Genomic DNA, 17,749 nt, shown 5'->3' with positions numbered 1-17,749 from the left:
ATAACTAGGTTGCTATGAAGCCAAAGCAAAACCGGATTGACAATTTGTCAATTTGATTTTGATTTTTTTTTATTTATCTCTTTTTTTTTCTTCTCCTTCTCCATTGTTAAGGTAAAAAAAAAAATCAATGACAGATTGTCATTATAACAGTTCCAGCCCACCCATGATAGTGGTTCCATTGTGATAGGAAACTATAGCGTAGCCATGGTGGTGCATTCAAGCTTCCTCTCGTGCCAGCGGGAGGACAATTCATTTCAAATTCCTGTCCGGTCCTGTCGAGATGGCTTCGACTTTTCTTTACTCTTCGAGGAAACTATACTAGGAATATTGCCCCTTGGGATTATTCTTATAATCGCAACATATCGACTCTATCATCTGTTTCAAAAGCAACGTAAAGTGGTAACATCATGGTTGTTATGGGCAAAACTTGTATGTATGACTTCCTTTTTGGGATAACCATGTCCCGTGATTTTTGGCCTTTGTTTTGCGCTTCAAGGACTTGAAATGACCCGTTTCTACCGCTAACCTCCCATATTCAGACAACGTGGGCTCTTCTAGCGATTATTCATCTTGTCCTAATAGCACTATGGGCTCTTCCAACAGCAAACCGAACGCAAGCCTCGATTGCTGCAAATGCGGTGTTGACTGTGGGGATCTTGTTCCTCGGGGTCCTCTCTTATGTGGAACATAACTATTCAGTCAGACCTTCTCTTCTGCTGGGCATATACCTTTCCATCACTCTGCTTTTCGACATAGCAAAGACGAGGACTCTTTGGCTGCGCGAACTGGCGGAAGTCAACAGGACAATTGCGATTCTTACTTCCGTAGCAGTAGGAGTGAAGGCCCTACTCTTCCTTCTTGAAACGGTGGAAAAGCGGCGCATCCTCAAGAATGTCTATGCCAATTATCCACCTGAAGCTACAGGGAGTATCTTTAACAGATTCTTCTTCTGGTGGTTAGTCCCTCTGTTCAGGGCTGGATTCTCCAAGCTACTTTCAGTAGAGGATTTATATACACTTGACAGGCAATTGGCCTCCAAAACACTGCATGATTCTTTGGAGACTATGTGGAACAACGGTAATAAGCCCTGAATGACTGACCAGTTTGTCCTACAGCAATCGGGCTGACGTGGGCCAGGGAACAAAACCTCATTGCTACTTGTTACATTCCAGACATTCAAGTGGCAGCTTCTCTCAGCCGTGCTTCCGCGAGCTTGTCTCGCTGCCCTGAACATATGCCAGCCTCTGCTACTACATAGATCGCTTTCATATTCGGTGGAGCCAGAAACCAGTGCCACTACTAACATCGGTTACGGTTTGATTGGTGCCTATATCCTCGTGTACCTTGGGATGGCGGTTAGTAGAGCACATCCGTTCCACCGGAATTCTCACACTTGCTTGCTAATTTTTCCTTCAGATAACAATGGGCCAGTATCAACACATGACATACCGCGCCATCACAATGGTGAGAGGTGCCGTGGTCTCCATGGTGTACAGGAAAGCCACTACACTGAGCACTGAAGATGCTGACCCTGCTTCATCTCTTACACTGATGAGCGCTGATATAGAAAGGATTGTTCAAGGGTGGCAGACAATCCACGATATCTGGGGTAATGCCCTGGAGATCGGCCTAGCTATTTTTCTCCTGGAACAGCAGTTGGGGGTAGCTGCTGTGGTTGCTGTTGGTGTTGCTGTTGGTGAGTCTGAATTCACCCTATTTCGGTGATCAATGCGTTAATACACATATTTTCGGATAGTGGCTCTTGCTGGCTCGTTAATAAGTCTTGCGTTTGTGATGTCGAGACAGGCGATGTGGCTCGAAGCGATCGAAAGACGCATTTCATCTACTACGTCAATGCTTGCCTCTATGAAAGGGATCAAGATGCTGGGCCTTAGTGACCTGCTTATGACATGCATCCATAACTTACGACTTGACGAGTTAAGTATCTCAAGGAATTTCAGGAAGCTGCTAGTATGGAATATGGCCTTTGGTATGTTTAATACGCTTGGCCTGTGGTAATCTGCTAATGGCTCCATGCAGCTTGGACAACTCGGATTTTCGCGCCGATATTCGCATTCGGTGCGTTTGTCGGTATCTCACATAGAAATGGAAATGATGCTGCCCTAAATACTTCGACGACTTACACCTCACTATCATTGTTTGCTCTTTTGGCTGACCCACTCTTGAACCTGGTGATGGCTCTAATGACTTTCTTCGGGTCAGTTGGCTCCTTCCAAAGGATCCAGGAGTTCCTCGAGAAGAAGGGTCATGCGGATTTCAGAGATAAGTCCCAGCCGCTCCAATTAGAGCCCGTTCAGGAATCCAAGCAACTGGTTTTGGTTGAAGACGCTGAGACCCTAAGTGATGAGTCAAGCTCGGCCAAATCAGAGAAGGAGCGAACAGCTCTATATGAAAACATGGTCACAATCAAAAATGGAGCGTTTGGGTGGGATACCCAAAAAGAACCTCTACTGAAAAAGTTGACAATCATAATCCCTCGTCAGACTTTTACCATGCTAGTGGGACCCTCCGGCTGTGGAAAATCAACCCTTCTCAAAGCTATTCTTGGTGAAGTGCCATGTTTACAAGGTACCATAAGATTATCATCTGAGCGTATTGCGTACTGTGATCAAACACCGTGGCATATGAATGGTTCTATCAAGCAGAGCATTGTGGCAATGTCTGGGTTAGACGAGGATTGGTATCTTTCAGTTATCCACGCATGCGCCCTGGTTGAGGATTTCAGACAATTACCCCGGGGAGACCAAACAATTATTGGGAGTAAGGGCATTGCTTTGAGTGGAGGACAAAGTCAGCGTATTGTGAGTAACAGATCAGCAATTATCCCGTCTCATCGCTAATATTTCCGCTCTCTCAGGCACTTGCAAGGGCAGTATATGCCAGGAAGGATATCATAGTTTTGGATGATGTCTTTAGCAGTCTTGATGCGTCAACAGAAGAGCACATTTTCCAGTGTCTGATTGGCACACACGGCTTGCTCCGTTCAATCGGCTCAACTATTCTCCTTTCCTCATCTTCTGGTAAGTCATAAACCAACTATTGACCTCCTCCCTTCCTTTGCTGTCTGTCAGCATCATGCTAACGAGCTACACTTGTAGTTAAACGAGTCCCTTTCGCGGATCATATCATAGTGCTCGGGAATGAGGGTCTTATCGCTGAACAGGGAAGCTTCAAAGCCCTTGATCTAGCAGGCGGCTATGTCTCAGGCTTTGCGTTAGGCCTGCCAGAACAAAACAACGCTTCTGAGAAGCCCAGTAATTCAGGGAAGTCCGATATTCTAGTGAGCTCTGTGGAACAGGGCGAGGACAGCGAAGTGGAAAGTCCTGTGGCGGGCGGCGATATTTCGATTTATATGTATTATGTCAAGTCGATCGGCTGGCTCCCCACTCTTATATTTATCATCGCGATTACAGGATTCGTCTTCTGTATATCATTTCCCAGTGAGTTAGATGCAAACCCCCCTGCTTCCCCTGCAATGATCGAAGCATGCTTACCCATCATAAACAGGTATTTGGATGAACTGGTGGGCTAGTTCAAATGAAGCGGAGCCTGGTAAGCACACAGGTTACTATCTGGGAATTTACGCAATGCTTGGTGCTGTTGGCATGCTTTGTCTAATTGTCGGTTGCTGGTAAGTTGCTGGTCACTACTTACCTCACACTATGTTGTGTTTGGACACTAAAGACGTGCTTCTTCAGGCAAATGATCATTACTATGGTGCCTAGATCTGGAGAAAACTTTCACAGAAAGCTCTTAAGTACAGTTTTGAGGTATGTTGTATGACTTACTTATTTAAGTTGGTTCTAATGACCTCTACAGCGCACCTATGTTGTACTTCTCGAAAACAGATAGCGGCGCCATTCTTAATCGATTCAGCCAAGATTTACAACTAATTGACATGGAACTTCCAGTTGCTGCTATTAATGCATTCGTCAGTAAGTCACCCTTACAGGATTCTAACAGTCCGCCAAATTTCAGTGGGAGAACAATTACTTATAAATGTATAATCTCTAGCATTCGTTCTCTGTATATGTCAAATGGTGTTTATTGGAATAGCCTCAAAATACGCGGCCATCTCGTTCCCAGCGGTCATTCTAGCGGTTTACTGCATACAAAAAGTATATCTTCGCACCTCACGACAACTGCGATTCCTGGATCTTGAAGCTAAGGCACCTCTATACTCTCACTTTTCTGACTGCCTCGGTGGTCTGGTGACATTAAGGGCTTTTGGCTGGCAACAGTCTATGGAAGAGAAGAATTACGAACTACTTGACTATTCTCAGAGACCATTTTACCTTTTGTATGCCATTCAGCGCTGGCTTACACTCACCTTGGATCTTGTAGTCGCCGGGATTGCAGTTTTGTTGATTGTCCTAGTTGTGGTACTACGTGGGTCTATGAGCGCAGGCTACGTTGGTGTGGCCTTACTCAATGTCATCCTGTTCGGCCAGAGTATAAAACTGCTGGTAACATTCTGGACCAATCTTGAGACTCACATCGGCTCCATCCTGCGTGTTAAGATGTTCTCTGAGAATGTACCTTCAGAGAATCTGCCTACAGAACACGACAGCTTGCCACCGGACTGGCCATCTCAAGGAAACATAGTCTTTGACTCCGTCAGTGCAGAGTACAGGTAAGCACATCCAAGATTACATACCAGGGCATCCATTACTAACACGGAGTTATATCAAGACCTTCGGAGCCAGTCCTCAGCAACGTATCTATATCTATTCAAGCAGGCGAAAAAGTGGGGATCTGTGGCAGGACTGGCAGGTGAGATTAGTTGCACGTCTTTCTGGTACTGTACTATGACTTATATTCTTTGGTAGTGGCAAAACCTCCCTCTTAATGAGTATCTTCCGGATGGTTGAGCTCAGTTCTGGCAGCATCCGGATCGACGGCGCCGATATATCAAAGGTGCCACGGCAAGAAGTGCGGTCTCGCATTAACGGGGTCGCTCAAAGCCCCTTGTTGATAAGGGGAAGTGTCCGAGAGAATATCGATCCAACAGGCTGTCACACTGATAAGGCCATAATGGAAGCCCTCAGAACCGTTCAACTCTCTTCCAAGGTCCTAGAAAACGGGGGCCTAAGCACTGAAGTTGACGAACTGTTCCTATCCCACGGGCAAAAGCAACTCTTCTGTCTCGCTCGAGCAATCCTGCGCCAAGGGAATATTCTCGTCCTCGACGAAGCTACCAGCAGGTACGCATTACAATTAAAGCAGATGGCGTGTATCAAATACTCACATATCTCCCATTTAGTGTCGATACCGTAACAGACGAGATCATGCAACGAGTTATCCGGGAAAAGTTCAGCAACCACACAATCCTCACCGTTGCCCACAAGCTTGAAACAATCCTCGACTATGACAAGATAATCGTGCTAGACGCCGGCCGGATCGTTGAGTCCGGCAGTCCTTATGCTCTTCTGTCTTCGGATACCTCGCATTTCAGCAAATTATATGCAAGCTCGAAGATGGAGGACGCCGAGTAGATGACTTGTAGATATGTGCGAGATACCCATATAGTGTTACTTCCAAAAGTACTATTAGTTTCTTAATATATAATTCACACTTGTTCAATGAGCCTTATCCATCAGCCAGGTGCTACATCTAATATGAACAATCAGTATCTAAGCCATCTTCTAGCCATGCTTGTTTATACAAAAAGTTGCGCAGTCCTAGAATATATTCCAAGAGGAATTTTCCAATACAGGACTAGGGCTAGTAACCCAAAGTTGCAGTTATTCAAAATAAGCCAAGTTCCATCAAATAACCTAGTCCTAACAGTACTAGACAATTCCCATTCAGCAAACTGCAAACCCATGCCATAAGTATATATATCCCCAAGTACCTACAACAACACCCTAGAAAGATCTACAGGGAATAGAGATACGGTGACACTTCATTTGCTCTATAATTTCTACCACCACTCTACGAGTCATTCTGAAGAGTCACAACGTCCCATAGTACGCTTGTTTAGAAACCTGGGGTGAAGATAGTAGATGCTGGAGGAAGGTGGAGGATTACTACTGAACTGTTTCCGGATTGGCATATCCCATGCTATATTTCCCAAGAGGGGGGGGGGGGGGGTTTCTTTTTTTCTCTTTCATTACCAACAACAAATCTTTGGGGGAGTGAAATGTTCTATATTAAAGTTCGAGTCCCAGCACTCCTACTGTGCCTAAAGTGGCTACGCAAACATCCATACAGTATATATCAGTAGTCTACTAGATAGTCAGATATCTTAGCAGGAACAGAAGATAATTGACCGGACAACTAGAAAAACGACTCCATTTCCTTGTACCACCGAATGATTGAGAAAGAGAAGCCTAGCCTAGAATACAAATGCAGTCCAGAGTCTGAGACAGAAAGGGGGAAAAGAACAATATGCAAGAGATTAAACCAGAAATCATGGACGCTCATCCAAGGCTCGACCTAGAGTAGCATCGTATCATCATTATCCGCCCCATTGGCGTCAAGAATCCCAAACTCCCAATCACCTCTCTCAATTCTACTGACCCGATCTAGCTCGGACTGGTACTCGCGACGTAGGTGGTCGAGCGTCACAATGACACGCCGTCGGGGAGCATGGCTGCCGATTGTAGAAACAGAAGACCTGCTATCTCTGCGACCGGATGGCACGATTGCAGTGGCACTGGAACTGAGTCTGCGCTTGGAGCCATAGGGTGTGGGTGGGTTGACATCAGCTTCGTCCATGAATACATTCCCGTCATCATCGGCTTGCAGACTACGGCGTCGATCTGTGAATGGGGCGGCGGGTACACCGGAGTCTTCCTTCTCGACTAATATATAGGCTTCGCTCTTGTCGACACAGCCAAGAAGGTTGATTAAAGACAGGAGTTCCGTTCGGATCTCCTTGCTTTCGAAATCATCTTCCTCTGTGGGCTGGGTACCGTCAGTGTCCCGGTTCTTGCTCAGCACCAGATGAGAAGAAGGAGCATCCCGGGCATTGCGGAGGCGCTGCACGTTTCGATACGCGATTTCGGCAGCCCCACGGTAATCGCCCCGTGCGATACGGTATGCCTGTAGAACTCTCTGGTAATCAGGTGTGCTGCTTCCAGTTTCTAAGAGAGAGCTGAAAGTCGTCTGTTTCCGAGCAAGTGAGACCAGCGTATCGTCCACATAGGAAGCGATGTTTGGGATAAGTGCCGTTGGAAAGTGGAGAATTTGCTGAAGTCCAGCAGTGCCTGGTCCGGATGCAACCAATATACTCGTGACTAGGGAGCTGAGAGCGGACTTCTGCAGTGCAAGGTCCTTGTATCGAGATAGGGCAGAATATGCTTGGTCAAATTGACAATTCTGCAACGACGCATAGAACAAACGCGAAAGAAGGTCAGTGCGCAAGATGTTGTGTTCAGGATCTTGATCGTTACGGTTTTCACTCGCAAGAGCCTGCAATGCAAGGCGTGCGAAATCAGCAACATGAGAAAACGAGCGAGCTTGCTCGAAGATGGTCAAGATATGTTGAAAATATTTTGGAAGGCCATTGTGGAACGAATCCACTGAGACAATATCCAGCAGCGTCGACGACATTTCATGCAAGTTACCGAGAGGTTTGCCGCATGCTAGAGACAAAGTCAGATAATCTGGTCCAAAATAATGCGAGTAGGAAGCTTACAAAGAAGATATGCAGCCTTGCGGAAGTACGAGGCTGCAGTGTCGAATTCGGACATAGCCACATACAGACGACCTTTCACATATGTCGCCCAAGAAGTGCTTGGCTGGAAACGAAGGAAGTCCCAAGCAAGATCGATGTTATTCTTTGCAATAAGATCACACTGAATATACACCAGAGCGTTTGGAAAAGCTACTTCGCCTTGGCGTGTGACCCAAGACAAGACATCGTGGATTCCCAGAGTTAGGGTATAGCTTTGAGGTAGACCGATAGTCTGCCGAGGTTTAATATCAGTAGCAAACAGGTCCTCTAGAATAGTCGCCATTCTTAAGCCTGTGTTCTTCGAAGGCGAGTCCTTCAAAGAGAATTGCGACGTTGATTGGTCATCTGAAACATTTGCGGGCTTATCAAGACATTTCCGGGTGTTTGAGCTAAGCCAGGCCATCATCTCGTATTCTCTTAGCAATGTTATCAGGGAACCGAACAGATCCACGGCATCCAACTCAGATGTGTCTTCTTGCTGAACCTCACCGTCCACGAAAACTATGAGGACTAGGAGGTCAATGAGAAGCTGGCGCGTATATAGGATCGCCTCCTGCACGCCATTCACAGTAACCTTCACTCCGAAGTGGGTAGCCAAAAGGTCTGAATCCTTGCCGGGGAACCCAAGTGGGATCGTGTCTATGATAGTGTAGAAAACATTGTTCGGCAAATTGTAGATGTTCAGATACCCATCCATGGCCGCAAGCAGACCGTCATAGGTCTTGTTGGAGATCTGTTCGCCAAAGTCGCAACGATCACGGAAAGCATCCATCCTGTCCTGGACAGACGAGGATGGATCAGTGAATAGCTCTGCTTCAAGAGCATTTTGACAAGCTGCGTTAAGCTCAGATGGAAATCTTCTCCTGAACCCAGAGGCAACTGTCATTAGTCGAGAAGCTTGTTCGAACATATTTCCAATCTCCTCATCCAGGTTCCTGTGCCTCCAGCGATCGGCAATTTTGTGTCCTTCAACGCGAAGTTCAGCTCCCGAGTTGTGCAAAAGCAACTCAGTCGAGCTGCATTCCCTGATCACTGCGCAGCTATCTGAGAGAAGTAGCCACGGAGTCTCATAGTAAGTATCATAGAGAAGAGAAACAGGCTCGAATCGCCTCTTGTTGATATCCTCCGCAATTTGCCAAAACTGGCGCCACTTTGCGTCTGTATCCGTGCGATACCTCGTGAAGTCCATCTCGTCATCGGCATACTTCCGAAGCGATACAGTTGCAGCAATCGTAGAGCAAAGTCGTTCCGTAAGTGAAGCGCTTTTCTTTATGACACTAGGGGAAGAGAGCGGCCGGAGCGCCTCTTGATAAACAGCTAGAGAAGTCTCAAGCACCTCCGGTGAGTATTTGTTGGGTTGTAAAAGAAATTTCAACCATTTCTCTGTCGGGTCCACCACGTCGGAGAATGCCATAGACGGCGGAAGCTCCTGTCCGCGAGTGTCGATCGCCGTCGACACCCAATTGGTATCCCAATCTCTCACTAGAGTTTCGAAATTGAAGTGTAGGGTGTAAAGCTGATAGACGCCGCTGTTTCTCCAAAGAACCCACAGTTCCATTCCTTTCCCTTCGTCAGCCGGCTTGAGTTGGAAATCTATAATATTCCAGAACACATTCCCGGTCGAATCAGGGTCCAAGGGCCGCAAGGGAGCATCTGGGAATAGATCTTCGATGACGAGCGGTGATGTCAAGCCTCCCTTTACAGCCCAGAATTTGAAACGCCCATCCTCAAAAGGTGAATATGTGATAACATAGTATCGATATGCCCCGTCCAGCGCTCTCTCGACGTTGAATACACGAATGAAGGATGAATCAGCTGGGTTCAACGTATATGACGACGAATCTGGCTCTTGCACTTCACGGCCTAACAGGTCAGTCGTGGCAGCTAGCTTGTTCGTAGCTAGGTTCCAAATCTTTAGAGTGTGATTCAAACAGACCGCAAAAGCGTAAGTCTGGTCAGATGTCGTAGCGATCGCATTTGCCAGGTTTGTGTCGAGATTGCGTCCTTTATATTTAATTGAAGGTTGCGCGTGCCACCTTACCAATCCGCGGATAGAGGCACCCCAAGTTCTCTCGTCGAAGGTAAGAGGAGACCAGTTTGACCCTGGAAATCATTTATGTTAGCATTTTTTTAATTCCCCTATATCAAATCTAGGGCGAAACATGGAGGGTTACCATCGTCACCAGATCTCCGGGTTAGGCGCAGAAGCGCGCCGTTATCGAGAGAGATGAATAGCTCAAGCGGACTGCTAGCATGCAATCGGTGGGGGTAGGAGAACGACAACGGCGCCGGTACATAGATCTTGCACCAGTCCGATACATTATTGTCAATTGCGCTTGTTCTGCGGAAAAATTCGGGACGCAAGCTCAAGGTGTAAAGCTGCTTGGAGGTCGTAATCACGAAAACGCTCAGCACTTCATGATCTTCCAAGTCTGCGAAGTCAACGCATGAAGGAAGGATCTCTTCTTGGAAATCTAAGCGTATGGTATTGCTGTATACTGAATGCTCGATGCCGCCCTTCGTTAAATCAACACATTGGATCTCCAACACCTTGCTGTCATTGACAGCCCTCCATAGGAACGATCGTGGATAGACACTGCGTTTGCGAAAGTAGATTGACCCCTGGCTCGAGAGATACCGTCTAGAGAATTCTTCCTCGTCTTTCGCTATCGGTTCGTCTGCGCCCACAGAGGAGGATATAGAGAATCGTGCTCGGCTTTGCGTATTCGCATGTGTTGGGATCTGAATGTTGACGACGGCGTTCGATGAATACGGTCGGAGGTCGACCTTGGTATCTTTATAAATTTTCGCCATGTCGGATGAACGAGGGACCACCTTCCACTAATCTGTAAAATTGGTCACTTCAAGTCTCCATGGCCGATTGTCGCAAGTAAGTGGAAATGTCGCAGCCCGTAGAGTTGGAGGAGAGAAGCTCCGAAGCTCTGTTCAGAAAAAACACGGTCTTGGCGCCAGCCTTAGCAACGCGCATCCACCGCCTTCGGAGATCTACAGATATGGAAGAGAAGGAGAGAACAATCAATCGGTTTGAAATGATATTGTTGGAAGAAAGACTACATATGCTCTTCGCATATATATAAAGTATATATATATATATATATATATTTGGCTTTAGTGATTATTCTTCTTATTCCACTTAACACATAATATCTAACACAATGCCACAAACATCATATGCTATCAAAATCAAGATACTAAACAATATGTACTAATGAACAAGCCAAGTGAAACATATACCGATCGTGGTATCATAAGTAATTAATACGGCTGCACCGTTCTTCAGTTATTCTCCAAATCCTTGGGGCTAGGATCCCCAATGCCATCTTCATTGATGGCGAAAAGACAGTCACTCTCGGGCAGACAGGGACTGTCATAGATTTTGCACACTCGGGTCTCCCCTCTCCCCTTTTTTAGACTCAATCTAGTCGTGCTAGCGTGTGCGATGATGTTTCCGCCAATTGGCTTCTTAGGGTCTGGATTGAACATCGCACTCGGACCGCCGTCAACCTGGGCGACGACCTGGTTTGTGATAACGACGGCGATACCAAATTCATCCGCTAAGCGCTGCAAGGTACGCATGAATTTGGCCAGATGCGTCTGTCGAGTTGATAGTTCACCACGGCCGTTGAAATCTGTCCGATACAGCGATGTAGCCGAGTCAACGACAAGGAGTGAGAAACGAGTTTCGCACATCATTTGAGACGCCTGGTTCAAAAGCTGGAGCTGGTGATCCGAGTTATAAGCTCGGGCATACGCCACATTATCAAGCACCTCTTCCCCGACAAGCCCGTACCGTTGAGCAACTGCTAACAAACGCACCGGTCGAAATGTCCCTTCGGTATCAATGTAAAGACACTTCCCTTCCCCACCACCCATGTCGAATGGTAGCTGGCAAGTTACCGCAAGCGTATGGCAAATCTGACTTTTACCTGTCCTAAATTCTCCGAATATCTCGGTAATAGATCCCGTTTCTATGCCACCGCCTAGTAGAGTATCCAATTGCTTGGATCCTGTCGTGATCGATATAAGCTCGCTTCGACGAGCATGCATTTCCGTTGCAGTCGTGAAACCCATCGGCACAAGCTTGGCAGCTATTTATCGAGGATTATCAGCATACATCCATACAAATGACCAGGCTCCTTGAGAAGATGTGACTAACCTTCAACCAAAACCTTGGTAGCCTTCTGCTCCGAGATACCTTTGATCTGTTCCAGTAAACGCTTTGGCCTATAATATACCACCAACGTCAATGTCAGCATCACCTTGTATTCTCCATATTTGGTACAACGGCAAGCTCGTTCGAGGGGAAAGACGTACGTATACGCAATTGATTCGACAGTGTGATAGCCGGCATCGACAAACAATTTGATGTCTCTTCCCGTTAATCCTGCAACACCCTATCAAATTATAATCAGTACGAGTCTTTGTGAGGGCATTTTGTTACTATATCAAGCTTGTGATGTTGTGTAATGTGGAAAGTAGAGATCCCTCACTTCTAAAGCTGAAAGTGGCGTGGGCGCTCCGGGCCCCGGGAGTCCACTATCATCGTATTCATTCTGAGTATCCATATCGGCTGTCATTGTCAATCAGGTAGGCAGGTAAAGTGTCTCTCTAGCCAGCCCCAAGAGTAATAGCAAGCAACTACTACTGGTCTTGCACACAGTCTAATCGACGCGACAGTACGCGTTCTATTGTGAAAGCGGGTAGATTCTGCGTTAAGAGTGCCTCGTATCGGACAAATACCCCGAGGACTATTCGATAGCCACCAGTTCGGAAACAATAAATGTCTTATTTAAAACTCGCAGTCGGTCGATGTGGCAAAATTGCGTCTGACTATGCGGCGATAAACAATCTGTTGAGGTTCTGGACGCGTCGAAGCCGTCACGAGGTCACGTGGGCCAGGCATATCAGGCTGCTGCCTTAGAGGAAAGCCTACAAGTACGCAACGCTATATTTATTTAGAACAATACCGAAAAGAAATATGAGAGGAGCCCTCATGTGCAGGTCATAGGCTTTTTTTATTGCGCCTTCTTCATCTAGTGCGGAAAGTGTCTTGACAGTTATCAACTGGTACACCTAGCATTGTTCCACTTTAACAGTACAGCTGTATCGCCTAGGAAAACCCTCTACATTTCATCATTTCATCCTCACGGCTGAATGATCATTATGAGTCGCAGAGGTTCTCAGAGCGCAATTGAGGCAAGTCCAACATGACAGATGACTGTATCTAACAAGAAGCAATGAAGACCTTCAAGTCTGACCATTCACGTTCTGGGGTAGGTTACATGACCAATTGATAATAATAACATGCAATCCCTTTCTCGGGGAAAATAAACGATGGGGCTATTCAATCAATGGATTTCATGGTTTGGTCTATGCATCGATGGGTCTGGGATGAGCTCCTTTTGATGACCATCAACGGACTCTGAAGAATCGGATTGCAACTGAAACATTTCGATCGGGCGTGCCTGAACATTTTCGTCGAACAATTTGCTAATTCTGCGCCTAAACTCTTCGGAGGAAGTTCGCGGATGGGCTCCTATGGGAGCTCGTCAGTTTCCGCAACTCGTTGCCCCAAACCTCCTGCATAGTCCTACTCTCACGAACTAGAATGAACTCGTGGACTTACCTTCAGCCGCTGGCATTCGCTTGTCAAAAGGCTTGCTGATCCATGAGCCACGAGAGCTAAGTCGTAGCTTTGATCGGGCAACATCCGAGTCGACTATCTCATGAGAGTTACCGACTAGTTGAACATCTGACTGGAGAGATTTGTTCGCATGCAGAGTGTTGGGGTAAAGACCATCCGATGATTCGGCCCTGATATCGGAAACTGTTGGGGCCCACCTTGGACTGGACTGGCCCGATAGAGACACGCGCATGTATGTTTGAGAAGGCCTCTGTACCATACTTGTTGGGTTAGGAGGCAGCTGCGTCAGGGCCAGTCCAGCGCTGTCGTGCCTGGTCGGTGTATTAGATTCTATAGGAGACACCTGGCCTGGTGTCCATATTCCTTCCACAAGAACGCCTCGCTCTAAAGCTCTAGCACCGAACGGCACTTCATTTGTTTCTGACAGCATCGGGCATTGCTCCGCATCATGTATCGTCTTTTGATGCGCGTCTGCAGCAGCGTGTTTCCTGGTGGCCCATCTGTTGTAGAAAAGGACACACAGCGAATAAATAAGCACGAGAACCTTTCCATATTAGTAGCGACCCTAGTGCCGTGGGGTTCATCACATTACGAGGAGGCCAGCGAGCACCTATATAAGCCGTCATTAGCAATGCTTCGGTTTCATTATATTCAGTCATTACATCCGTACAAAACTAAGCTTCTGCCACAGTGCCCAATCCAGCCAAAACTGCATGGTGAATCCGGAATTTAGCTGACGGGCAAGATGTGGAGGTTGGTCCTAAGACAGAAATTAGAAGTAAGTACCAGAGATTGCACAATATAGTGACTGGCCAATGTGTGGACGACGGCTCATGTCCGGTTAAGCTCACCTAGTAGTGAATAGGAAAGCTGTGGTTAGGGGAGGGATATTCTTAAGACTATAGTGCAGATCCAGGTCTCGGTCAAGGTGAGTAAAGGCAGGAAGCCAGCTGTCATGGAAGTGACACCATGATTGCAGGGACACTTGGTGGAAAGTGCAAACGCGAGGCGAGGAAGAAATTAAGCAATGGAAAGCACGTCTGAGTAACACTTCGACCTCTGTTGAAAAATATATAGTATACCATCGGGGGTCATGTTAGCGAACTACTTGTGAAGCTAGCGTAGTACTTAGCTTATGGTGGCACGACGGGGTAGAACTATTGAGAACTATAGAATGGAGAATTCGTTGCGAGGTATGAGAGTTGATACAAACGGAGGGCTGTTGTTACAAGCAATGAGGGGACCAAATAGCAAGGGAATAACACGGGAAGGAAGAAACAGGCAAGGTTGCTAAGGGGAGCAAAGAATTTAGGCGATGTGATCATTGGGGAACGAAGATATGTATCGCGAAGACAAAAAAAGAAGACAGCAGGGAGAAGGGATGGAAAAAGAAAGAACAAAAAGAAGAGAGATGTAGTTGTCCAGCCAAGTAGCCAATTTCCCTGTAACGGGTCGGTGTGCTCTGGCGACGCCACCCCAGGGTGGAGATGTCTCTGCAGAATTGCTTCCCTCAAGAATCATCTCCATTGCTTAGCGCGTTGTAGCGATCGTGGATTACTCGCACGAGTACAACGACGACCCCAGGATTCGTACCAGGCACCGGTCCCGCTGGTGTGGAGAACCGAAGCAAGGTTATCGTCTTAGCGGCTGACCTCCCACTAAGTTATCCATAACAGATTAAGTAGTTAATAGACTGCTCCAAAATATATTCCAAGTTACAATATTTCCTACGTGTATGAAGTATTCTAATGTGTTCTCAGTTATATGTTGAGGTTACAGGAAGCACAATGTATGATGGGCAAAAAAAAAACCCTTTTGTTTTTCTATTGTTTTTGTCTTTTGTGTGTGTTTTGTTTTAAAATTCAGAAATTCAAACCTGAACCACCTTTTTCATATCATTCACCTCGTCCATCATGTTTCAGACGCACATCCTCCTCCAAACTCTCGTTCAATTCAACAACTTTTGTAACCCAATATAAACATCAAAATAAGCTAAACAATCAAAGAAACTCCATCAACATGTCAATTTGGTCTCCTTTTCCCTCCTCACAGCAAAACGATCTCATTCCTCCATTCATAAACAAGACACCTCAGTGCTTGTTGTGCTTGCACACCCTCGTCAGGCGCCAGCCCAGGCGGCAGACACCTGAGCAGCACTCTTCATTGGCAGCACATAGCTGCTTGTAAGGCTTGCATGAAGGAGGGTTGACTCCGCCTGCAGTACGGCACTGCCCACCCAGGCACGTCTGTCCCCGGCGGCAGTCTTTATCAGCCAGGCAGCCAAGAGTGCAACGGCCGCCACTGCACAGGTAACCAAGATCGCAGTCCAGGTCAGAGCGGCATTTGCCCCTGCGGCGCCAGTGCAAACCGTCAGTGAAGACCTCATCGTCTTCATCGGTAACTGTGTCGTCACTGAGGACGTTTTCTCCATCCTCGATCTCAGTGGGTGTCTTGTCAGCTGCAACGGCTGTCTCGGTTGCAGTTGCTGCCATGGTGGCGAGGGGGCCATCATCGCGACGCCAAATGGTAACTTCAGCGTGGCTTCGTGGAGTGGACAGGGCAGCAGCAGAGACTACCTCGACGGTGGCAGCGGCCAGAACAGTGAAGGCAAGAAGACGGACCATTTTGATAGTTGCAAAGTATTTTGTTTTGAGCAGGTTGTTTGTAGAACAGGGTAGTGTAACTTGAGAAGAAAGAAGTGTCTGTAGGTAGCAGATATCGGTTTGAGGTATGTTGGAAAGATGCAGGTGGTGGTGAAGAAGAATGAAGAAAGGCGGGCGAGGGACGGTATAAGTACTCACTACAATGAGACAATAACTCTCGTTACCGTGGTTGATGGCGTAGGCAGCTGTGTGAAAAACCTGTATAGATGACTATATAGTGTCATCATACACTGCTGTAGGTTGCGCAGGCGACGTTCAGGCAACTTCGTGATCAGGCTAACAAAAACAAATGCGGCAACAGAATCTACGATTCAAACGAGCTCCCCGGAAGGAAAGAGAAGAAAACAGTGAGACATTGTGTATTCAACATCTAGCTTCTTTGCTTATCCTTGATCTGATATTGAATCAATCTATGCACTCATTGATCTTCTATGAAGTTCTCTACAGCTCAAGATGTGAAGGAAGTCTTTGGGTAATAGGTGCGTAGTGACACTACACCAATGAATGAGTCAACGCATCGTCGTAGTTATTGCCAAATCATTGAAAAGGACCAATAGCAGGCAGGCGTGATACTGTGTAGTGGTAATGAATTCATAATCAAAACTGGCGAATGCTAGGTAGTAAGGTTTTCCATGAGATGCAGTACTGTGTTTAGTACAAGTTGAAGCCCTAATTTATGTTCCCGAATAACTAGACACACCCAGAAAACGAGTGCATACTTCCAAAGAGCTGCAATCAGCTGAATTAGCTGCATTACCACCCTTTTTCAGCAGTGAGGTCTCCTCTAGTGCAGCTGGTATGTTTGTTGTCGAAGAAAGCAGTAGATCTCGAGTACGTGCTTGTAGTAAGCTCAAGGTTGTACTACTCTATACTCCGTTTGTTGAGCATGTTATGAAGTTCACAGAGAAACCAACCAATCCAATTGCCCCCCACACTTGGCTAGTGGGTCCTTAATTTACACTAGATAAATTATCCTACTAGGATAGTCATTCCCTTACATCAAACGGATAACTCACCATTTCATTATTTGTACCGCCGCCGAGGCGCCGATCATGTGAGGTTGCGTCTCTTGACTTTGGACCACTCGTACGATCCATTTAAACCCTCTCTACCTCACCCTCTGTACCCATTGTCGCCTCGGTAGGGCAGTGCGATTACCTTTTACGCAATTTCAAAATTTCTCGCAAGACTTCCCTCTTCCAAATATGACCCCGTTCCGCAACTTCCTCACCAAAAGGTCCGCGGCACCGAATAGCGGGGAAGCCGATAACGTTAGTCGCTTGTCCGCAGACAGCCACCATTCAACGCCCTTGAATATCAGGAAAAGCACCGACAATGAACCGCCTGAATATAAACTGAGTGGTATACTTTCCCTTCTCCTCACTATGGATATAGACGTCGCTCATACTTGTTCGCTAAACAGTGGTCGACGATAATGGGGCCTATCTTCCGGTAAATCTACGATCCCCTCCACAACCACGTGCTGGTGATTGCATTGCGCTGCGGCTAAACATCTACCAATAGCCATCTCCGCCGGAAAAACAGAGCTTCTGGCGCAGGTACCCAGGCTCCAATAGATCCTCGAACCATCGTGACCTCGTCGACGAGAATGAGCCGTTCTCAATCTCCCGCGAGTCCTTCGATTCGTATCGCCGGTCGTTTGTGAGTCGTTTGCCCACCCTGGCGGACGTTCGAGGATCTGACGCATAATTAATCCCA

At 46.8% G+C, this 17,749-nt stretch overlaps 5 protein-coding genes across 5 annotated transcripts; 1 reads left to right on the top strand and 4 right to left on the bottom strand.

The window, feature by feature from the left end:
• Nucleotides 1-407: 407 nt before the first annotated feature.
• On the top strand, nt 408-5,516 carry abcB (putative ABC multidrug transporter; the record flags this gene model as incomplete). The annotated part of the gene is made up of 15 exons (XM_022531362.1): nt 408-429; nt 559-1,077; nt 1,138-1,355; nt 1,417-1,696; nt 1,757-1,990; nt 2,041-2,822; nt 2,879-3,041; nt 3,120-3,461; nt 3,529-3,652; nt 3,720-3,791; nt 3,841-3,956; nt 4,036-4,654; nt 4,714-4,794; nt 4,851-5,225; nt 5,285-5,516. The coding sequence occupies 15 exons, from the start codon at nt 408-410 to the stop codon at nt 5,514-5,516; spliced, it is 4,179 nt and encodes a 1,392-aa protein (XP_022391316.1).
• Nucleotides 5,517-6,459: 943 nt separating this feature from the next.
• On the bottom strand, nt 6,460-10,516 carry ABOM_004231 (nucleoporin Nup120/160; the record flags this gene model as incomplete). Its single annotated transcript, XM_022531361.1, has 3 exons — nt 6,460-7,610; nt 7,664-9,805; nt 9,877-10,516. 3 exons carry the CDS (start codon nt 10,514-10,516, stop codon nt 6,460-6,462), a joined length of 3,933 nt encoding a protein of 1,310 aa, XP_022391315.1.
• A 483-nt stretch (nt 10,517-10,999) lies between these two features.
• ABOM_004230 (recombinase RAD51) lies at nt 11,000-12,300 on the bottom strand (the record flags this gene model as incomplete). The annotated part of the gene is made up of 4 exons (XM_022531360.1): nt 11,000-11,811; nt 11,880-11,947; nt 12,038-12,117; nt 12,214-12,300. The coding sequence occupies 4 exons, from the start codon at nt 12,298-12,300 to the stop codon at nt 11,000-11,002; spliced, it is 1,047 nt and encodes a 348-aa protein (XP_022391314.1).
• A 771-nt stretch (nt 12,301-13,071) lies between these two features.
• Nucleotides 13,072-14,082, bottom strand: ABOM_004229 (uncharacterized protein; the record flags this gene model as incomplete). Its single annotated transcript, XM_022531359.1, has 4 exons — nt 13,072-13,259; nt 13,350-13,911; nt 13,960-13,977; nt 14,038-14,082. 4 exons carry the CDS (start codon nt 14,080-14,082, stop codon nt 13,072-13,074), a joined length of 813 nt encoding a protein of 270 aa, XP_022391248.1.
• Nucleotides 14,083-15,486: 1,404 nt separating this feature from the next.
• On the bottom strand, nt 15,487-15,991 carry ABOM_004228 (uncharacterized protein; the record flags this gene model as incomplete). Its single annotated transcript, XM_022531358.1, has 2 exons — nt 15,487-15,668; nt 15,736-15,991. The coding sequence occupies 2 exons, from the start codon at nt 15,989-15,991 to the stop codon at nt 15,487-15,489; spliced, it is 438 nt and encodes a 145-aa protein (XP_022391249.1).
• Between the last annotated feature and the right edge of the window lie 1,758 nt (nt 15,992-17,749).

This window comes from Aspergillus bombycis (assembly GCF_001792695.1).
Source record: "Aspergillus bombycis strain NRRL26010 chromosome Unknown contig00022, whole genome shotgun sequence".
Lineage (NCBI taxonomy): Eukaryota > Fungi > Ascomycota > Eurotiomycetes > Eurotiales > Aspergillaceae > Aspergillus > Aspergillus bombycis.
Note: the sequence above shows the minus strand (reverse complement) of the source record. Positions and strands in the feature narration are given on the sequence as shown.